The sequence below is a fragment of the Pseudophryne corroboree genome, chromosome 3 (genome assembly GCF_028390025.1).
Source record: "Pseudophryne corroboree isolate aPseCor3 chromosome 3, aPseCor3.hap2, whole genome shotgun sequence".
Taxonomy (NCBI): domain Eukaryota; kingdom Metazoa; phylum Chordata; class Amphibia; order Anura; family Myobatrachidae; genus Pseudophryne; species Pseudophryne corroboree.
This window is the reverse complement of record NC_086446.1, coordinates 377383319-377403344: the sequence shown is the minus strand read 5'-3', so window position 1 is coordinate 377403344 and position 20026 is coordinate 377383319. Positions and strand designations below refer to the sequence as shown.

The window sequence follows — 20026 nt, the reverse complement described above, 5'->3', positions numbered from 1 at the left end:
GTTCCGCCCATTGAAGAATCTTTGACACTTCCAACATCGCCATGCGGCTTCGAGTGCAGTATAGATGATTTCTGCATGCCACCGTGGTGGTGTTGTCCGACTGTACTTGAACAGGCCTGTTCAGTACCAGAGGCAGGGCCAGTTTCAAAGCATTAAACACTGCTTGCAATTCCAGAATATTTATTGGGAGGAGAGATTCCTCCCTGGTCCACCAACCCTGAAGAGAGTGTTGCTCCAACACCGCGCCCCAACCCCGCAGACTGGCATCCGTCGTTATGAGGACCCAGTTGGAGATCCAGAAGGGACGACCCCTGCTCAATTGTTGGTCCTGTAGCCACCAGCTCAGTGAAAGACGAACTTCCGGAGTCAAGGAAATCATGCGAGACAGGCCGTCCCACTTGGAAAGGATTAGCTTCTGCAGAAGGAGAGAATGAACTTGAGCATACTCTTCCATGTCGAAAGCCGACACCATAAGGCCTAGTACTTGCATTACCGAGTGTATCGACACTCGCTGACGAGAAAGGAAGCATTTTATCCAGTCCTGAAACTTCAGGACCTTCTCTCGGTACAAGAACAACAGCTGGTTGTGTGTGTCCAACAATGCCCACAGGTGCACCGTGCTCTGAGCAGGGACCCGGATGATTTCTTCCAGTCGATGAGCCACCCATGGGCTTGCAGGTATCGGACGGTCAGTTCCAGATGACGGAGGAGAACCTCTGGGGAGTTCGCCAGGATCAACAAGTTGTCCAGATACGGCAGGATCCTGATACCCTGACAGCGGAGCAGAGCCGTCATAACCGCCATGACCTTGGTGAAGATTTGTGGAGCCGTGCTCAGTCCAAAAGGCAAGGACTGGAATTGATAATGTAGGTTGTCAATAGCAAACTGCAGCTATTGCTAATGCGATACGGCAATAGGTATATGTGGGTAGGCACCCTGTATGTCCAGGGAAACCATATAGTCCATGGGCTCCAAGGCCAGAACAACAGAGCAAAGAGTTTCCATATGGAACTTGGAAACCTTCACAAACTTGTTCAGAGAATTGAGGTTGAGAATGGGTCAGCAGGAACCATTCGGTTTCGGAACCGCATTGAATAGTACCCCCTGCCTCTCTGAGCCAGAGGCATCGGCACTACTACTCCTGTGTCCAGGAGGGATTGTAACACCAAATGGAGAGTTTTTGCTTTTACTGATCCAAAGGGATATTTGTCAAGCAAAACTGGCGAGGGGGACGCTTCTTGAAAGAGATGACGTATCCGTGAGTGACGACTTCCCTTACCCAGGCATCTGAAAAAGTCTGTAACCATACCTGATCAAACCGTAGAAGTCGGCCTTCCACCATGGGGTACCCCAGAGGGAGGCCCGCCCCGTCATGCAGCAGGCTTGTCTGGTTTGGAAGTAGGCTGAAGGGAAGCCCAGGAACCTTTAGGTTTGGGCTTAGAGATTTTGGAAGTGCAAGCCTGTTTCGGGTACGCCTGACCCTTTGCTTTACTTGGAGGTCGAAATGAACGAAAGGTGGTACTCTTAGCCTTCTGAACCGAAGGACTAGTACTCAGCAAACATGCAGTTTTAGCAGACGCTAAGTCAGCAACAATCTTGTGCAGAACTTCCCCAAACAGGATGTCTCCCTTAAAGGGGACTGACATATAGCACTTCTAAGTGCCTGTGCTGCGGCCCTTGAAGTCTTCTTTCTTCAGAAAAGCTCTTTCCAGGGCTGCCTAGCGCAGCCCTCCCTGTTAGCTGCCTGCACTGCAGGCACTAACTTACAAACTGAGCTCCAGTGTATGGAGGTGGGGTTATAGAGGAAGCGGTGTAAGGCATCCTAGAAACAGTCAGAGCTTTAGCCTGTTGGTGCCTCGGATCAAGATCCAAATCTACACCCCGATGTTATTCCCTGTGGAATACCAGTGTACCCCAATGCAGAAATAGGATTTTAATTACCTACCGGTAACATCTTTTCTCGTAGTCCGTAGAGGATACTGGGGTCCACATTAGTACGATGGGGTATAGTATAGACGGGTCCAGTAGGAGCCATGGGCACTTTCAGAAATTGATAGCGTGCGCTGGCTCCTCCCTCTATGCCCCTCCTACCAGACTCAGTCTAGGAAACTGTGCCCAAGGAGACAGACATACTTTGAGAAAAGGATATAAAGGATGGTGGTGAGATTCTGAACCAGCAAACACACAAACTAGAGGAAAGCCAAGCTAACCAAACTTTAAACCAGGAACAGCAACCGCTGAACCAATAATACTGAACCAAGTAACAATGCAGGAAGAAACTAAGCACTGGGCGAGCGCCCAGTATCCTCTACGGACTACAAGAAAAGGATTTACCGGTAGGTAATTAAAATCCTATTTTCTCTTACGTCCTAGAGGATACTGGGATCCACATTAGTACCATGGGGATGTACCAAAGGTCCCAAACCGGGTGGCATAGAGAACAAACAGAGCGTCAGATTTTCTGTGACGAGCTGTCCGTTTCACATAGATCTTCAAAGCCCTCATGACATCCAAGGACTTTGAAGTAGCAGAGGTGTCGCTTACCACCGAAACCACAATAGGTTGGTTAACATGAAACGCATACACAACCTTTTTAAGAAATTGCTGACGAGTTCTGAGTTCAGCCCTATCTTCATGAAAAATCAAATAGGGGCTTTTGTGAGACAACGCCCCCAGCTCCGACACACGCCTCGCAGAAGCCAAGGCCAATAGCGTGACGGCCTTCCACATAAGAAACTTGACTTCAACGTCCTTTAAAGGCTCAAACCATTCCGATTGCAGGAACTGCAACACCACGTTGAGATCCCAATGTGCCGCACGAGGCACAAAGGGTGGTTGGATGTGCAGAACCCCTTTCAAAAATGTCTGAACCTCAGGGGGAGAGAAGCCAGTTGTTTCTGGAAGAAAATGAATAAGGCCGAGATCTGGACTTTCATGGAGCCCAAACGTAGGCCCACATCCATACCTGACTGCAGAAAAAGGAGAAAACGTCCAAGTTGAAATTCCACAGCAGGAAATTTTGTGTACTCACACCAAAAGATGTATTTTTTTCAAATACGGTGGTAATGTTTAGACGTTACCCCCTTTCTGGCTTGGATCAGGGTTGGAGTAACCCTATCTGGGATCCCTTTCCGGGCTAGAATTTGACGCTCAACCTCCATGCCATCAAACGTAGCCATGGTAAGTATTGATAGACCAACGGCCCCTCTTGGAGCATCTCCAGAAGATCCGAATACCAGTCCCCTCTTGGCCAGTCCGGAGCAATGAAAAGTGCTTGAACCTTTTCCCAATTAATTCTTTTGAGAATCCTTGGGATCAATGGGAGTGGTGAAAACACATACACCATCTGGTAGACCCATGGAGTCACCAGAGCGTCCACCGCCACTGCTCGCGGGTGACTCGACCTGGAACAATACCGCGTGAGCTTCTTGTTGAGACGAGAGGCCATCATGTCGATTTGGGGCATTCCCCACCAACGTGTCAAGCACCCGAACACTTCCGGGTGAAGGCCCCACTCTCCTGGGTGGAAGTTGTGTGTGCTGGAGAAGTCTGCTTCCCTGTTGTCTACTTCCGGAATGAAGATCGAGGACAACGCCACACCGTGTCTTTCTGCTCAGACACCTTGTTACCTCTGACATTGCTGACCTGCTCTTCGTTCCGCCTTGTCGGTTTATGTACGTTACTGCCGTCACACTGTCCGACTGAACCTGATTGGCTTGATCTTGAAGATGCGATGGCTGTAGAAGGGCGTTGTATATGGCCCTTAGTTTCAGAATGTTGATTGGAAGAATGGCTTCCTGACTTGAACATTTTCCTTGGAAGTGTTCCCCCTGGGTGACTGCTCCCCAACCTCTGAGGCTTGCGTCTGTGTTTAGCAGAATACATTTTTGAATCCCGAACCTTCAGCCCTCGGTCAGGTGAGAAGTCTGAAGCCACCACAGAAGAGAAATCCTGGCTGTTGGCGACAGACGGATCCTCTGGTGCATGTGAAGATGCGATCCAGACCATTTGTCCAACAGATCCAGCTGGAAGGGCCTTACATGAAACCTTCTGTACTGCAACGCCTCGTAAGCGGTTACCATCTTTCCCAGAAGGCGAATGCATAGATGCACCGATGTCCGGGTTTGTCTTACAACATCTCGCACCCTCGACTGGATCACCAATGCTTTTTCCAACGGAAGGAATACCTTCTGCGCCTCAGTATCCAATATCATCCTAGAAACGGAAACCTCCGTGTTGATTCCAGATGAGTTTTGGTAGGTTCAGAATCCACCCGTGATCCTGGAGTAGTCGGGTTGAGAGGGCAATGTTGACTAACAACCTCTCCTGGATGGATTGTGCTTTTAGCAGAAGATCGTCCAGGTATGGTATTATGTTCACTCCCTGTTTGCGGAGGAGAAACATCATCTCTGCCATTACCTTGGTGAACACCCTCGGTGCCGTAGAGAGGCCAAATGGCAGGGCCTGGAACTGGTAGTGACAGTCCTGTAATGCAAACCTTAGATAAGCCTGATGAGGCGGCCAAATCGGAATCTGAAAGTATGCATCTTTGATATCCAGAGACACCAAGAATTCCCCCTCTTCCAGACCGGAGATCACCGCTCTCAGAGACTCCATCTTGAACACCAGTAAGTACGGGTTCAACGACTTGAGATTTGAAATGGGTCTTATCGAACCGTCCGGTTTCGTAACTACAAACAGGATGGAATAATAACCCTGGTTTTGCAGGTGAAGTGGATCTGGAACAATGACCTGAGTCCGTACCAGTTTCTGAATTGCTTCCTGTAAAGTCATACTTGCTTCTTGAGAAGCTGGAAAGCCTGATTTGAAGAATATGTGAGGTGGTAGTTTCTGAAAATCCAGTCTGTATCCCTGGGTTATAAGATCTTTGACCCAGGGATCATGGGATGACGTTTCAGATATGTGACTTTAGAATCTCAAACGGGCTCCCACCTTCCTGTCTTCCAGGCAATGCTGTCCACTGTCATGCTGAAGGCTTAGAGGAAGCAGAACCGGAGTTCTGTTCCTGTAAACCTGCAGTTGCTGATTTTCTGGGTTTACCTCTATTGCCTTTGAAGGCCGTAGAAGATCCTTTGGTTTTGTTTTTAAACTTCGCTGTCCGAAAGGGCTGCAGAGTTGGAGCAGTGTAGGATTTTCTAGCCGGGGGAGCTGCGGAAGGAAAGTATGTAGACTTACCCGCCGTTGCCTTGGATATCCACGTATCCAGTTGATCTCCAAAAAGGGCTTCACCTGTGAAAGGTAGGCTTTCCACGCCTTTCCTGGAATCCGCGTCCACAGTCCAAGCCACAAGCCCCTGTGTGCTGACACTGCCATGGCAGTGGTGCGTGCATTGAGTAAACAAATTTCGTTTATGTCCTCCACCATAAAGTTAGCAGAATCCTGTATATGCTGTAGGAGTAAAATTACCTCTCCCCTGGATAAGGAAAGTAACCCGTCAATTAGATTACCTGATCATTTCGCAATGGCCCTAGAGATCCATGCACAAGCTATAGTGGGTCTCTGGGCCACCCCCGCAGCTGTGTACAGAGATTTGAGAGTGGTCTCAATCTTGCGGTCTGCAGCATCCTCAAAAAAGCTGCCCCAGGGACAGGTAAAACTATCTTACGTGACAGCCTAGAAACCGATGCGTCAACTATCAGTGGGTTTTCCCATTTTTTCCTGTCATCCTAAGGAAGCGCCTCTCCAAATAGAGCCTGACCTTTGTACGGAAGGCCCTCCACACACTTCCTGGATTCCGCATCCGCAGACCAGTTGCGCAGCCAGAGACCTCTGCGAGCCGAGACTGACATGGAGGAGATCCCCGCAGCCATGGAACCCAGGTCCTTCGTGGAATCCACCAGGAACCCTGCAGAATCCTGAATATTCTGCAAAAACAAATCAACGTCACCTTTGTCCAGCGTAGAGACGATTTCTCCTGCAGAGTGATCGACCACCTGGCAATAGCTTTAGGGGCAGGATTTGGACAGGAACCTATTGACTGTTTTGACTCTGTGATGAAAATAATAGATCAAGGGGGAGCTGTAGATGTAGCATAGCTAGACTTTAGTAAGGCATTTGACACTGTCCCACATCGCAGACTGATAAATAAACTTGAAAGTGTGGGGGTGGATTATAAAATAGTTAAATGGATAAGAAACTGGTTGCAGGATAGGAAACTGACAGTTTGGAGTGCAATCTATGGAGGGAAATGTTACCAGTGGAGTACCCCAGGGATCTGTACTCGGACCAGTTCTCTTTAATATCTTTGTTGGTGACATTGCAAATGGTATTGAAGGGAAAGTATGCCTTTTTGCAGATGATACAAAGATATGCAACAGGGTAGACACATCAGGAGGGGTAAAACAAATGATGGATGGCCTAGCTAGACTTAAAAAATGGTCAAGAACATGGCAACTACAGTTTAATGCTAAAAAATGCAAAATCATGCACTTGGGTCTCAAAAACCCAAAGGCTAAATATAGTATCAAGGGTACTGTAATGGAAACTACTGAGGAGGAAAGGGAATTAGGAGTCACTATTTCAAGTGACTTAAAGGCAGGAAAGCAATGCAACAAAGCAATGAGAAAGGCAAGTCAGATGCTTGGTTGCATAGGAAAAGGAATCAGTAGCAGGAAAAGAGAAGTAATAATGCCACTGTATAGGTCATTGGTGCGGCCTCATCTGGAATACTGTGTCCAGTTCTGGAGACCATATCTCCAGAAGGATATAAATACATTAGAGAGTGTACAAAGAAGGGCAACTAAAATGGTGCATGGCCTACATCACAAAACTTACCCGGAAAGGTTAAAAGATCTTAACATGTATAGTATGGAGGAGAGAAGGGAAAGGGGAGACATGATAGAAACTTTCAAATATACCAAAGGTTTTAACAAAGTTCAGGAGGGAAACATTCTTCAAAGGAAGAGAAGTATTAGAACTCGAGGACATACACTGAAAACTGGAGGGAGGCAGGTTCAGGGGAAATTTAAGGAAAAATTACTTCACAGAAAGGGTAGTGGATAAGTGGAATAGCCTCCCATCAGAGGTGGTAGAGGTTAAGACTGTAAAGCAATTTAAACATGCTTGGGATAGGCATATGAATATCCTTAAAAAGAATTAAGGTTCAAAGAGGGTTGAGATTACCTAAAGGATAAAAAAAAGGGGCAGACTAGATGGGCCAAGTGGTTCTTATCTGCCGTCAAATTCTATGTTTCTAAGCACAGTATATAGTAGGCCGCAATATAGCCCCCGAAGCTTTGTAAATGGATTTCAGCGTAGCATCCACCTTGCGATCTGCCGGGTCCTTTAACGCGGTAGATCCCGGGACCGGTAAAAACTACCTGTTTGGACAGCCTGGATACAGAGGCGTCGACTATCGGATCGGCGGGTACTCCCACCTCTTCCTATCGTCCTCTGGGAAGGGAAAAGCCACCAAAACTCTTGGGAATCTGGAATTTCTTTCCGGAGTTTCCCATGCCTTTTCAAAGATAGCATTCAATTCCTTGGATGCCGGGAAAGTGAGGGGGGCCGCCTTATTATCTGTGAAGAAGGCCTCCTCCACCTGTTCCGGAGCTGTGTCTGAAATTAGTAAAACATCCCTAACAGCCTCAATCATAAACTGAACCCCCCTGGCAAGCGCTGCCGTTCCCTGCAACACCTCGCTTAATAGGTGACACAGCCTTTAAGCAGCCTTCCCCCCCTTCTACAGCCCCCTGGTAACATACAGACTGCTGGAGAAAGCTCTCGAGGGACCTGGATCCAGTGAACAGTGACTGCAGGCAGGAAAAAATAAGATTTTAAACCTACCGGTAAATCTTTTTCTCCTAGTCCGTAGAGGATGCTGGGGACTCCGTAAGGACCATGGGGAATAGACAGGCTCCGCAGGAGACATGGGCACTATAAAGAACTTTAGAATGGGTGTGCACTGGCTCCTCCCTCTATGCCCCTCCTCCAGACCTCAGTTAGAGAAACTGTGCCCAGAGGAGATGGACAATACGAGGAAAGCATTTTGTAAATCTAAGGGCAAGATTCATGCCAGCTCACACCATCCACACCGTATAACCTGGACTATACGCAACCAGTTAACAGTATGAACAAAACAGTGTCAGCTAAAGACTGATCTCAACTGTAACATAACCCTTATGTAAGCAACAACTATATACAAGCCTTGCAGATTTTGTCCGCACTGGGACGGGCGCCCAGCATCCTCTATGGACTAGGAGAAAAAGATTTACCGGTAGGTTTAAAATCTTATTTTCTCTTACGTCCTAGAGGATGCTGGGGACTCCGTAAGGACCATGGGGTTTATACCAAAGCTCCAGACCGGGCGGGAGAGTGCGGACGACTCTGCAGCACAGACTGAGCAAACGCAAGGTCCTCATCAGCCAGGGTATCAAACTTATAGAACTTTGCAACAGTGTTTGAACCTGACCAGGTAGCTGCTCGGCAAAGCTGTAAAGCCGAGACGCCTCGGGCAGCCGCCCAAAAAGAGGCCACCTTCCTAGTGGAATAGGCCTTTACCAAATTTGTTAACGGCAATACTGCCGTAGAATGAGCCTGCTGAATCGTGTTACAGATCCGGCGAGCAATACTTCGAAGCAGGAGCGCCAACTTTGTTGGCTGCATACAGGACAAACAGTGCTTCTGTTTTCCTAACCCGAGCCGTCCTGGCTACATAGATTTTTAAGGCCCTGACTACATCCAGGGACTTGGAATCCTCCAAGTCACCCGTAGCCACAGGCACCACAATAGGTTGGTTCATATGAAATGAAGAAACCACCTTAGGCCAAAATTGAGGACGAGTCCTCAACTCTGCTCTATCCACATGGAAGGTCAAATAGGGGCTCTTGTGAGACAAGGCCGCCAATTCGGACACCGCCTTGCAGATGCCAAGGCCAACAACATGACCACCTTCCACGTGAGAAATTTCAATTCAACCGTTTGAAGAGGTTCAAACCAGTGAGACTTCAGGAACCGTAACACCACGTTAAGGTCACAAGGTGCCACTGTGGGCACAAAAGGAGGCTGGATGTGCAGCACTCCCTTTACAAAAGTCTGGACTTCTGGGAGAGAAGCCAATTCCTTCTGAAAGAAAATAGACAGGGCCGAAATCTGAACCTTAATGGAGCCTAAATTTAGGCACATATCCACTCCTGTCTGTAGAATGTGGAGAAAACGGCCCAGATGGAAATCTTCCGTAGGAGCATTCTTGGCTTCACACCAAGAAACATATTTCCTCCAAATACGGTGATAATGTTTTGCCGTCACCTCCTTCCTAGCCTTTATCAGAGTAGGGATGACTTACTCCGGAATACTTTTCCCAGCTAGGATTCGGTGTTCAACCGCCATGCCGTCAAACGTAACCGCGGTAAGTCTTGGAACATGCAGGGCCCCTGTTGTAACAGGTCCTCCCTGAGAGGAAGAGACCGTGGATCTTCTGTGAGCATCTCCTGAAGATCTGAATACCAGGCCCTTCGAAGCCAATCTGGAACAATGAGTATTGTTTTCACTCTTTTTTGTCTTAGGATTCTCAATATTTTTGAGATGAGAGGAAGAGGGGGGAACACATAGACCGACTGAAACACCCAAGGTGTCACCAAGGCGTCCACCGCTACTGCCTGAGGGTCCCTTGACCTGGCACATTACCTCCGAAGCTTCTTGTTTAGGCGTGACGCCATCATGTCTATGTGAGGTATTCCCCAAAGACTTGTTATCTCTGCAAAAACTTCTTGATGAAGTCCCCACTCTCCTGGATGGAGATCGTGTCTGCTGAGGAAGTCTGCTTCCCAGTTGTCCACTCCCGGAATGAAGACCGCTAACAGAGCGCTTACGTGATTTTCCGCCCAGCGAAGAATCCTGGTGGCTTCCGCCATTGCCACTCTACTCCTTGTCCCGCCTTGGCGGTTTACATGAGCCACGGCTGTGACATTGTCTGATTGAATCAGAACCGGTAGGTCGCGAAGAAGATTCTCCGCTTGTCGTAGGCCGTTGTATATGGCCCTCAATTCCAGTATGTTCATGTGTAGACAAGCCTCCTGGCTTGACCATAGCCCCTGAAAATTTCTTCCTTGTGTGACTGCTCCCCATCCTCGGAGGCTCGCGTCCGTGGTCACCAGAACCCACCACAAGAGAGACACCCTGGCCCGGGGGGACAGGCTTATCTTCTGATGTATTAGTAGATGGGACCCGGACCACTTGTCCAGGAGGTCCCACTGAAACATCCTTGCATGAAAACTGCCGAAGGGGATGGCCTCGTAGGCTGCCACCATTTTCCCCAGAACTCGAGTGCATTGATGAACAGACACTCTTTTTGGTTTTAGCAAGTCTCTGACCATGTTCTGGAGGTCCTAGGCTTTTTCCATCGGGAGAAAAACCCTCTTCTGTTCCGTGTCCAGAATCATGCCTAGGAATGATAGTCGAGTCGTTGAAATCAATTGTGACTTTGGCAGATTGAAAATCCAACCGGGCTGTTGTAGCACTCTCGGGGAGAGTGACCTGCTCTTCTGCAATTGATCTCTCGATCTTGCTTTTATTAGGAGATCGTCCAAGTATGGGCTAATTGTGACTCCCTGCCTGCGCAGGAGCACCATCATCTCCGCCATCACCTTGGTAAAAATCCTCGGGGCCGTGGAAAGCCCAAACGGCAACGTCTGAAACTGGTAATGACAGTCCTGTACAGCGAATCTCAGGTACGCCTGATGAGGAGGAAATATGGGGACATGAAGGTATGCATCCTTTATGTCGAGTGACACCATAAAATCCCCCCCTTCCAGACTGGAGATCACAGCCCGGAGTGATTCCATCTTGAATTTGAACTTTTTCAAGTACGGGTTTAGGGATTTTAGATTTAAAATGGGTCTGACCGAACCATCCGGCTTCGGGAACACGGACAGGGTCGAAAAGTACCCTTTCCCCTGTTGGACTAGGGGAACCTTGACAATCACTTGCTGTTGACACAGCTTTTGAATTGCAGATAACACTACTTCCCTCTCTGGGGAAGAAGCTGGCAAGGCCGACTTGAAAAATCGGCGAGGGGGCACCTCTTCGAATTCCAGTTTGTAGCCTTGGGATACAATATCCATCGCCCAAGGATCCACGTCTGACAGAACCCAGACCTGGCTGAAGAGTCGAAGACGTGCCCCCACCGGCGCGGACTCCCCCAGTGGAGCCCCAGCGTCATGCGGTGGATTTAGTAGAAGCCGGGGAGGACTTCTGCTCCTGGGATCTAGCCGTAGCAGGCATTCTTTTCCCTCTACCCTTACCTCTGGCGAGGAAGGAAGAGATCCAACCTCTTCTGGACTTATGCGACTGAAAGGACTGCATCTGATATTGTGGTGTTTTCTTTTGCTGTGGGGGAACACAAGGTAAAAAAGTAGTTTTACCCGCGGTAGCTGTGGAAACCAGGTCCACGAGACCTTCCCCAAATAAAACCCCACCCTTGTAAGGCAAAACTTCCATATGCCTCTTTGAGTCGGCATCACCCGTCCATTGGCGGGTCCACAGGGCTCACCTAGCAGAAATCGCCATGGCGTTGGCTCTCGTACCTAGCAGCCCAACGTCTCTCTGAGCGTCTCTCATATATAAGACTGCGTCTTTAATGTGACCTAAGGTCAATAAAATGGTATCCCTATCTAGGGTATCAATGTCAGCTGACAAGGTATCTGCACAAGCTGCTACAGCGCTACAAACCCAAGCCAACGCTATTGCCGATCTGAGCAAGGCACCCGTATGTGTATAAATTGATTTTAAGGTAGTCTCCTGTCTGCGATCAGCAGGATCTTTGAGGACTGCCGTGTCTGGAGACGGTAGCGCCACCTTTTTGGACAAGCGCGTTAAAGCCTTGTCCACCTTGGGTGAGGATTCCCTCCGTAACCTGTCCTGTGCAGGGAAAGGATACGCCATAAGAATTCTCTTGGGAATCTGCAGTTTCTTGTCTGGAGTTTCCCAAGCTTTTTCAAATAACGCGTTCAGCTCATGAGATGGGGGAAAGGTTACCTCAGGTTTCTTCTCCTTAAACTTGCATACCCTCGTGTCAGGGACAGAAGGGTCATCTGTGATATGCAAAACATCTTTTATTGCAATAATCATATAATGAATACATTTGGCCACCCTTGGGTGTAACCTCGCATCATCGTAGTCGACACTGGAGTCAGAATCCGTGTCGGTATCAGTGTCTGCTATTTGGGTTAGGGGACGCTTTTGAGACCCTGAAGGGCCTTGTGACACAGTCCAATCCGTGGATTGACTCCCTGCCTTTTCCCTTGACTCTGCTTTGTCCATTCTCTTATGTAATAAGTTCACATTTGCATTTAAAATATTCCACATGTCCACACAATCATGAGTCGGCGTTGCCGACGGAGACACCACAATCTGCTCCACCTCCTCCTTAGATGAGCCTTCCGCTTCAGACATGCCGACACACGCGTACCGACACCCCCACACACACAGGGATATATCTATAAGGAGACAGTTCCCCAACAAGGCCCTCAGGAGAGACAGAGAGAGAGTATGCCAGCACACACCCAGCGCCAACTGACACTGGAAACAGAATTCGCAGATAATAGGGCTTTTATATATAATAAATCGTGTAATACACTCACTGCGCCTTACAAGTGCCCCCCCTCTTTTCAGCCCTGTGTCACCGTGTTCAGCAGGGGAGAGTCCGGGGAGCCAGCTGCTCTGCAGTGCTCTGTGGAGAAAATTACGCTGGTTAGTACTGAGGGACCAAGCTCCGCCCCATTCAGCGGCGGGCTTCGGTCCCGCTCAATTTTATAAAACTGGCGGGGGATTTATACCCTTACTGCCGCCACAGCCTATATCCATATTGCCAGACTTAAAGGTTTATATTGCTGCCCAGGGCGCCCCCCCTGCGCCCTGCACCCATCAGTAACTGGTAGTGTGTGTAATGTGTGGAAGCAATGGCATGCAGCGTTACCGCTGCGCGCTTACCTCAGGGAAGATCTGAAGTCTGCTATGCAGATGATACACAACTGTACTTGTCCTTTGCTCCGGGCACTGATAACCCAATAGCAACCCTAAATGGCTGTCTAGCTGAACTACAGGAGTGGATGAGCGCCAGTTGGCTGCGACTGAACCCGGATAAAACAGAGGTCCTTATGATACGACCGCAACATCAAAGGACAAGACTGCAGCATAGCCAACAGACTGGACTTACACTCGGGGATTCAGAATTACAGACCAGTGATCGTGTGCGGAATCCTGGCGTTGTCCTGGATGGTGGCTTGACACTTAAACATCAGATATCAGCCACAATCAAATACTCATTCTTTCACCTGAGGAACATAGCCAGAATCAAGCACTTAATTCCCTCAGATGACATGCCAAAAGTCATACATGCATTTGTATCATCTCGTTTAGACTACTGTAATGCCCTCTACCTTGGTCTACCAGCAAAAGAATTGCAACGCTTACAGCTGGTGCAAAACACAGCTGCCAGGCTATTAACCAACCAGCCCCGTTCTAGCCACATAACACCCATCCTCTACTCCCTTCACTGGCTGCCTGTAAGATGGCGAATCATCTTCAAGATTGGCTTACTGAGTTTCAAAGCATTACATGACCAAGGCCCAAGGTACCTGAAACAGCTTCTGACCCCATACTGCCCCACTCGATTACTGCGATCTGTAGATGAAGGACTTTTAGCAGTACCTAGAATCTACCGTAATTCATCTGGGGGTCGAGCTTTTAGTCATGCGGCTCCGACTCTATGGAACTCACTTCCCCGCACAGTGCGAGAGGCCCCAACTATAGAATCCTTCAAAAGTAGACTCAAGACTTTCCTGTTTACTCAAGCATTTCCATAATGTCCCTTTTAGTATCTTCATGCTTCTGTATTTTATGAAAATGTACTTCATTATTTTCTGTACTATATTATGCTATGTATCTGTTAAGCGCCTTGAGTCCTATTGGAGAAAGAGCGCTATATAAATAAAATTATTAATTATTATTATTATTAAGTCTTCTGCCGCCTTAGAAGTCTTCTTTTCTTCTTATACTCACCCGGCTTCAATCTTCCGGCTCTGTGAGGAGGACGGCGGCGCGGCTCTGGGACGAACGGCATGGGGAGACCTGCGTTCCGACTCCCTCTGGAGCTAATGGTGTCCAGTAGCCTAAGAAGCAGAGCCTATCACTTAAGTAGGTCTGCTTCTCTCTCCTCAATCACACGATGCAGGGAGCCAGTTGCCAGCAGTGCTCCCTGAAAATAAAAAACCTAACAAAATTCTTTTTCAGAGAAACTCAGGAGAGCTCCCCTGTAGTGCACCCAATCTCTTCTGGGCACAGGATCTAACTGAGGTCTGGAGGAGGGGCATAGAGGGAGGAGCCAGTGCACACCCATTCTTAAGTTCTTTATAGTGCCCATGTCTCCTGCGGAGCCCGTCTATACCCCATGGTCCTTACGGAGTCCCCAGCATCCTCTAGGACGTAAGAGAAATGGCGCGGAACGCTGCTGCGTCCGCTCTGAGAAGCTCCGCCCCCTTGAATGGAGCTGTCTTCCCGCTCACAAGATGAGCATACTGGCCGGAGGAATATGCTGACCTGGGTCCGCAGACCCCGACACGCTGAAGAAAACCAGTGCAGGGTCCGGAGCTGGCTCAGGGCGCTCCCTCCCAAGCGCCGCACCAAGGTACCGCTGAGCCTTCCAGGAGCGCGGGCACAACCACGCTCCTGACCCGTAGCCGCCCTCTACACACTGTCCCCCCGCTTGCAAGGGGGGACAGTGCCTGATTCGCCACACTTCAGCTTCTGAGGGGGTGGCGGCCTGCTGCCGGGGCGAGCGTTCCCCTGTGGTGGGGCGCGATCAGACCCCTATGGAGCCACCGTCCAGTCAGCGGGAGCAGTGGCTCAAGACCCCGCGTGGCAGACACTGCTCCCCCCCACCCCAGTCCCACGCTGCAGGGAGGCTGTCGCCAACAGCCTCCCTGTAAAATAAAAAAAAACCTGAAAGAAAAAAATTACTCTTTACCAGAAGAACTCTGTAGAGCTACCCTAGCTGTGACCGGCTCCTCCGGGCACATTTTCTAAACCGAGTCTGGTAGGAGGGGCATAGAGGGAGAAGCCAGCCCACACTATTAAACTCTTAAAGTGCCAATGGCTCCTGGTGGACCAGTCTATACCCCATGGTACTAATATGGACCCCAGCATCCTCTAGGACGTAAGAGAAAGTCCCTTTTAATGTCATAGTCCTAACACATTTATTAGCATCTATAAAGAGTTGGAAACCATTTGGTTTACTTGGAGCAAATAATAGACCTTTGAACAATAATTTTACTTCATTTAGTGTCAATTTATGGTCAGATAAGTTAAATATCCGTTTGTGTTAACAATCCTCCCTTTTCACTTTGTTTGTTCTTATTTGCACTCTTTCCTCTCTTAAATCATCCTGTTTTTTTCCTTTTTTAAACTCTGTCCTGGACTATACAGAAAAAAAATCTGTCTGTCGGTTCTCTCCTGCCTCTCCAATTCACACCTCTGTAAAAAATTCTTATATCAAACATTTGGTCAATTAAAAAGTATCAAACCTATTTTGAGTAGGTATTTCAAATCTCTCTGGTTTATAGAACTTTTGCCAATTCCTCTTAAATAGGACTCTCTGCCATGTGTTACTTCGATAGCTAGTTGCTCCTCTCTCAGAATTCTAATTCTTTTTTGTTCCTCAGCTTCTGACAGTATCATTTCTGCAATTATCAAAATAACATTTGATTTTTTTCACATTGGTTGGGTTAAAGTTGTTGCCAGCGTACAACAAATGTAGGTCCGACTTGGACTCCAACCCCCTAGCATGTCTTCTGGTATCCAATGTTACCACTGTAAAGTTTTCTTCCAAATCCATCTAGTGGAAGTCTCAGAACAGGCACCCTGGGTCAAAGTTCTGGCCAGCTTAAACCAACAGGAGGTCCGACTGGGACCCCAACCCCCTAGTATGGCTTCTGGGATCCAATTTTACCACTCTGTGAAGGAAAAACACATGAGGGCAGAAGGTCCTGCTTGTGAGATCTAACATTCAAAAGGGAAAACACAAAGAAGGGTGACACAGAAGTAAATCAGTTGGCAGGAAAGGCTGCACTCATTGTGGAGCAAAGAGGGTGGGCAGGAGTGACAAGGGAGATTAGGCCAGGGATGTAAATGGGAAAGGATTAAGCAAAGGTTTTGTCAGTGTGAGAAGCTTGAATTGGGTTCTGAAGCTGACCAGTGTAGGGCTTGTAAGGAAGGGTAGGCAGACATAGTATGCTTGAAGAGGAAGACGAGCCGGGCAGCAGCATTATGAACAGATCAGAGTGGCGAGAGATCAGAAAGGCCAGATAGGAAGTGATTACGGTACTCCAAAATAAAGATGGCCAGTGAGTGGATAAGGGTCTTCATAGCATCCAGAGTAAGAAAGGGTCTGATCCTGGAAAAGATGGAAGCGGGAGGATTGCAAAAGTTACTCTGAAAGTGTGGTTTGAAGGAGTCACGGATAAAGCCAAGACAGTACACTTGGGGGCCAGAAGAGATGGTTGTGCTGTCAATAGATAATGAAATTGTGGGACGTGAGGCTACAAGGAAGGTGGGTTAATTATCAGCTCAGTTTTAGACTGCTAAGTTAAATTAAGCACTGGGAAATCCAGGAAGTTAGAGCAAAGACACAGATGGAGATACCAGTGAAGAGAGAGAAAGAGAGGGAGAGGTCAGCTGATGAGCTTACCCAATGAGGATATGTAGAGGGAGAATAGGAAAGGTATAATAATAGAACCTTGGAGGCCACTTACTGTTAGTGGAAGCAGAGTTCAGAGAGGACAGAGAACGAATGGTCAGAGGTAGGAAAACAGCTAGGAGAGGGCAGTATTGCATAGACATGCATACACTATATGTTACACATACACAAATTAACACATTTAGAACAATAACTTTTATGTTTGATATTTGAGAATTTTGTGATCACTTCCAGTATACCTGAACTTTGTAAGGGCTGTAAGTGGAGCAAGGTTTGAACAATGTAGTGCTGGTAAACTCATCCATAAGCTTGCTGCCAGCATCCATGTCACTCCAACACCGACTATTTGCTCTGTAGGCAGCTGTATGCTATAAAAGAAAAAGACGAGCAACCAAGGGTTAGTCACTGACCGAAATTTTACTTACCACCCCTCTTGGATCTAGAGGAACAAAGGAAGTTATATTGGATCAGACTGAGCTCTCCACTGGCTATCATAGTCTATATATAAAAAAGTTGAAAGTCCTACATTTAGAGATCCCAAACATAGATATAAAGTTCTCAAGGCAATCTTCCATTCTGTACATAAAGACACCAAATGTATGCACTCCTGTCCTCACCTAATGTGCGAACAAGTGTGCACACTCCCAAGCACTGGTAATAATCGAGAAATGGAAATTAAAATAAGATTTTTACTTACCGGTAAATCTATTTCTCGTAGTCCGTAGTGGATGCTGGGGACTCCGTAAGGACCATGGGGAATCGACGGGCTCCGCAGGAGACATGGGCACTTTAAGAAAGAATTTATATTCTGGTGTGCTCCGGCTACTCCCTCTATGTCCCTCCTCCAGACCCCAGCCAGAGAAACTGTGCCCGGAAGAGCTGACAGTACAAGGAAAGGATTTTGATAATCCAGGGCAAGATACAAACCAGCCACACCAATCACACCGTATAACTTGTGATAACCTTACCCAGTTAACAGTATGAACAACAACAGAGCATCAGTTCAACCCTGATGCAACTATAACATAACCCTTATTTAAGCAATAACTATATACAAGCATTGCAGAAGAAGTCCGCACTTGGGACGGGCGCCCAGCATCCACTACTGACTACGAGAAATAGATTTACCGGTAAGTAAAATCATATTTTCTCTAACGTCCTAGTGGATGCTGGGGACTCCGTAAGGACCATGGGGATTATACCAAAGCTCCCAAACGGGCGGGAGAGTGCGGATGACTCTGCAGCACCGATTGAGCAAACACAAGGTCCTCCTCAGCCAGGGTATCAAACTTGTAGAACTTTGCAAAAGTGTTTGAACCTGACCAAGTAGCCGCTCGGCAAAGCTGTAATGCCGAGACCCCTCGGGCAGCCGCCCAAGAAGAGCCCACCTTCCTTGTGGAATGGGCTTTTACTGATTTTGGCAGCGGCAATCCAGCCGCAGAATGAGCCTGCTGAATCGTGTTACAGATCCAGCGAGCAATAGTTTGCTTTGAAGCAGGAGCACCCAGCTTGTTGGATGCATACAGGATAAACAGCGACTCAGTTTTCCTGACTCTAGCCGTTCTGGCTACATAAATCTTCAAAGCCCTGACCACATCCAGTAACTCGGAATCCTCCAAGTCAAGAGTAGCCACAGGCACCACAATAGGTTGGTTCATATAAAAAGATGACACCACTTTTGGCAGAAATTGTGGACGGGTCCGCAATTCTGCTCTATCCATATGGAAAACCAGATAGGGGCTTTTATGTGACAAAGCTGCTAATACTGACATACGCCTAGCCGAAGCCAAGGCTAATAGCATGACCACCTTCCACGTGAGATATTTTAACTCCACCGTTTTAAGTGGTTCAAACCAGTGTGATTTCAGGAAACTCAACACCACGTTAAGATCCCAAGGTGCCACTGGAGGCACAAAAGGGGGATGAATATGCAGCACTCCCTTTACAAACGTCTGAACTTAAGGCAGAGAAGCCAGTTCCTTTTGAAAGAAAATGGACAGGGCCGAAATCTGGACCTTAATGGAACCCAATTTTAGGCCCAAAGTCACTCCCGACTGTAGGAAGTGAAGGAACCAGCCCAGCTGGAATTCCTCCGTAGGGGCATTCCTGGCCTCACACCAAGCCACATATTTTCGCCATATACGGTGATAATGTTGAGCCGTCACGTCCTTCCTAGCCTTTATCAGCGTAGGAATAACCTCATCCGGAATGCCTTTTTCTGCTAGGATCCGGCGTTCAACCGCCATGCCGTCAAACGCAGCCGCGGTAAGTCTTGGAACAGACAGGGCCCCTGTTGCAACAAGTCCTGTCTTAGAGGCAGAGGCCACGGGTCCTCTGCGAGCATTTCTTGCAGATCTGGATACCAAGTCCTTCTTGGCCAATCCGGAACAATGAGTATTGTTCTCACTCCTCTTTTTCTTATGATTCTCAGCACCTTGGGTATGAGAGGAAGAGGAGGAAATACATAGACAGACTGGAACACCCACGGTGTCACCAGTGCGTCCACAGCTATCGCATGAGGGTCTCTTGACCTGGCGCAATACCTCTGTAGCTTTTTGTTGAGGCGGGATGCCATCATGTCCACCTGTGGCAGTTCCCACGACTTGCAATCTGCGTGAAGACTTCTTGATGAAGTCCCCACTCTCCCGGGTGGAGGTCGTGCCTGCTGAGGAAGTCTGCTTCCCAGTTGTCCACTCCCGGAATGAACACTGCTGACAGTGCGCTTACGTGATTCTCCGCCCAGCGAAGAATTCTGGAGGCTTCCACGATCGCCACCCTGCTCCTTGTGCCGCCTTGGCGGTTTACATGAGCCACTGTGGTGATGTTGTCTGACTGAATCAGAACCGGTGGGTCGCGAAGCAGGGTCTCCGCTTGACGTAGGGCGTTGTATATGGCCCTTAGTTCCAGGATGTTGATGTGAAGGCAAGTCTTCTGACTTGACCACAGACCTTGGAAAAAAATTTCCCTGTGTGACTGCCCCCCACCCTCGGAGGCTTGCATCCGTGGTCACCAGGACCGAGTCCTGAATACCGAATCTGCGGCCCTCGAGAAGGTGAGCACTCTGCAGCCACCACAGGAGAGACACCCTGGCTCTGGGGGATAGGGTGATTAACCGATGCATCTGAAGATGTGATCCGGACCATTTGTCCAGTAAATCCCATTGAAAGGTCCTCGCATGGAACCTGCCGAAGGGAATGGCCTCGTATGATGCCACCATCTTTCCCAGGACTTGCGTGCAGTGATGCACCGACACCTGTTTTGGTTTTAATAGGTTTCGGACCAGTGTCATGTGTTCCTGAGCCTTCTCCACCGGGA

At 48.3% G+C, this 20026-nt stretch overlaps 1 protein-coding gene across 4 annotated transcripts in view; it reads right to left on the bottom strand.

Moving 5' to 3' along the window:
• Positions 1-20026, bottom strand: part of MEIOC (meiosis specific with coiled-coil domain) — a 434415-nt gene that overhangs the window by 288072 nt on the left and 126317 nt on the right. For 3 of the 4 annotated variants that reach the window (XM_063959971.1, XM_063959970.1, XM_063959968.1), the window contains exon 2: positions 16951-17079. In XM_063959971.1, the coding sequence (XP_063816041.1) occupies positions 16951-17079 (129 nt within the window). Of the gene's footprint in view, positions 1-15539; positions 15696-16950; positions 17080-20026 lie in introns of those variants that run through there. The other variant, XM_063959969.1, reaches the window with a different exon arrangement.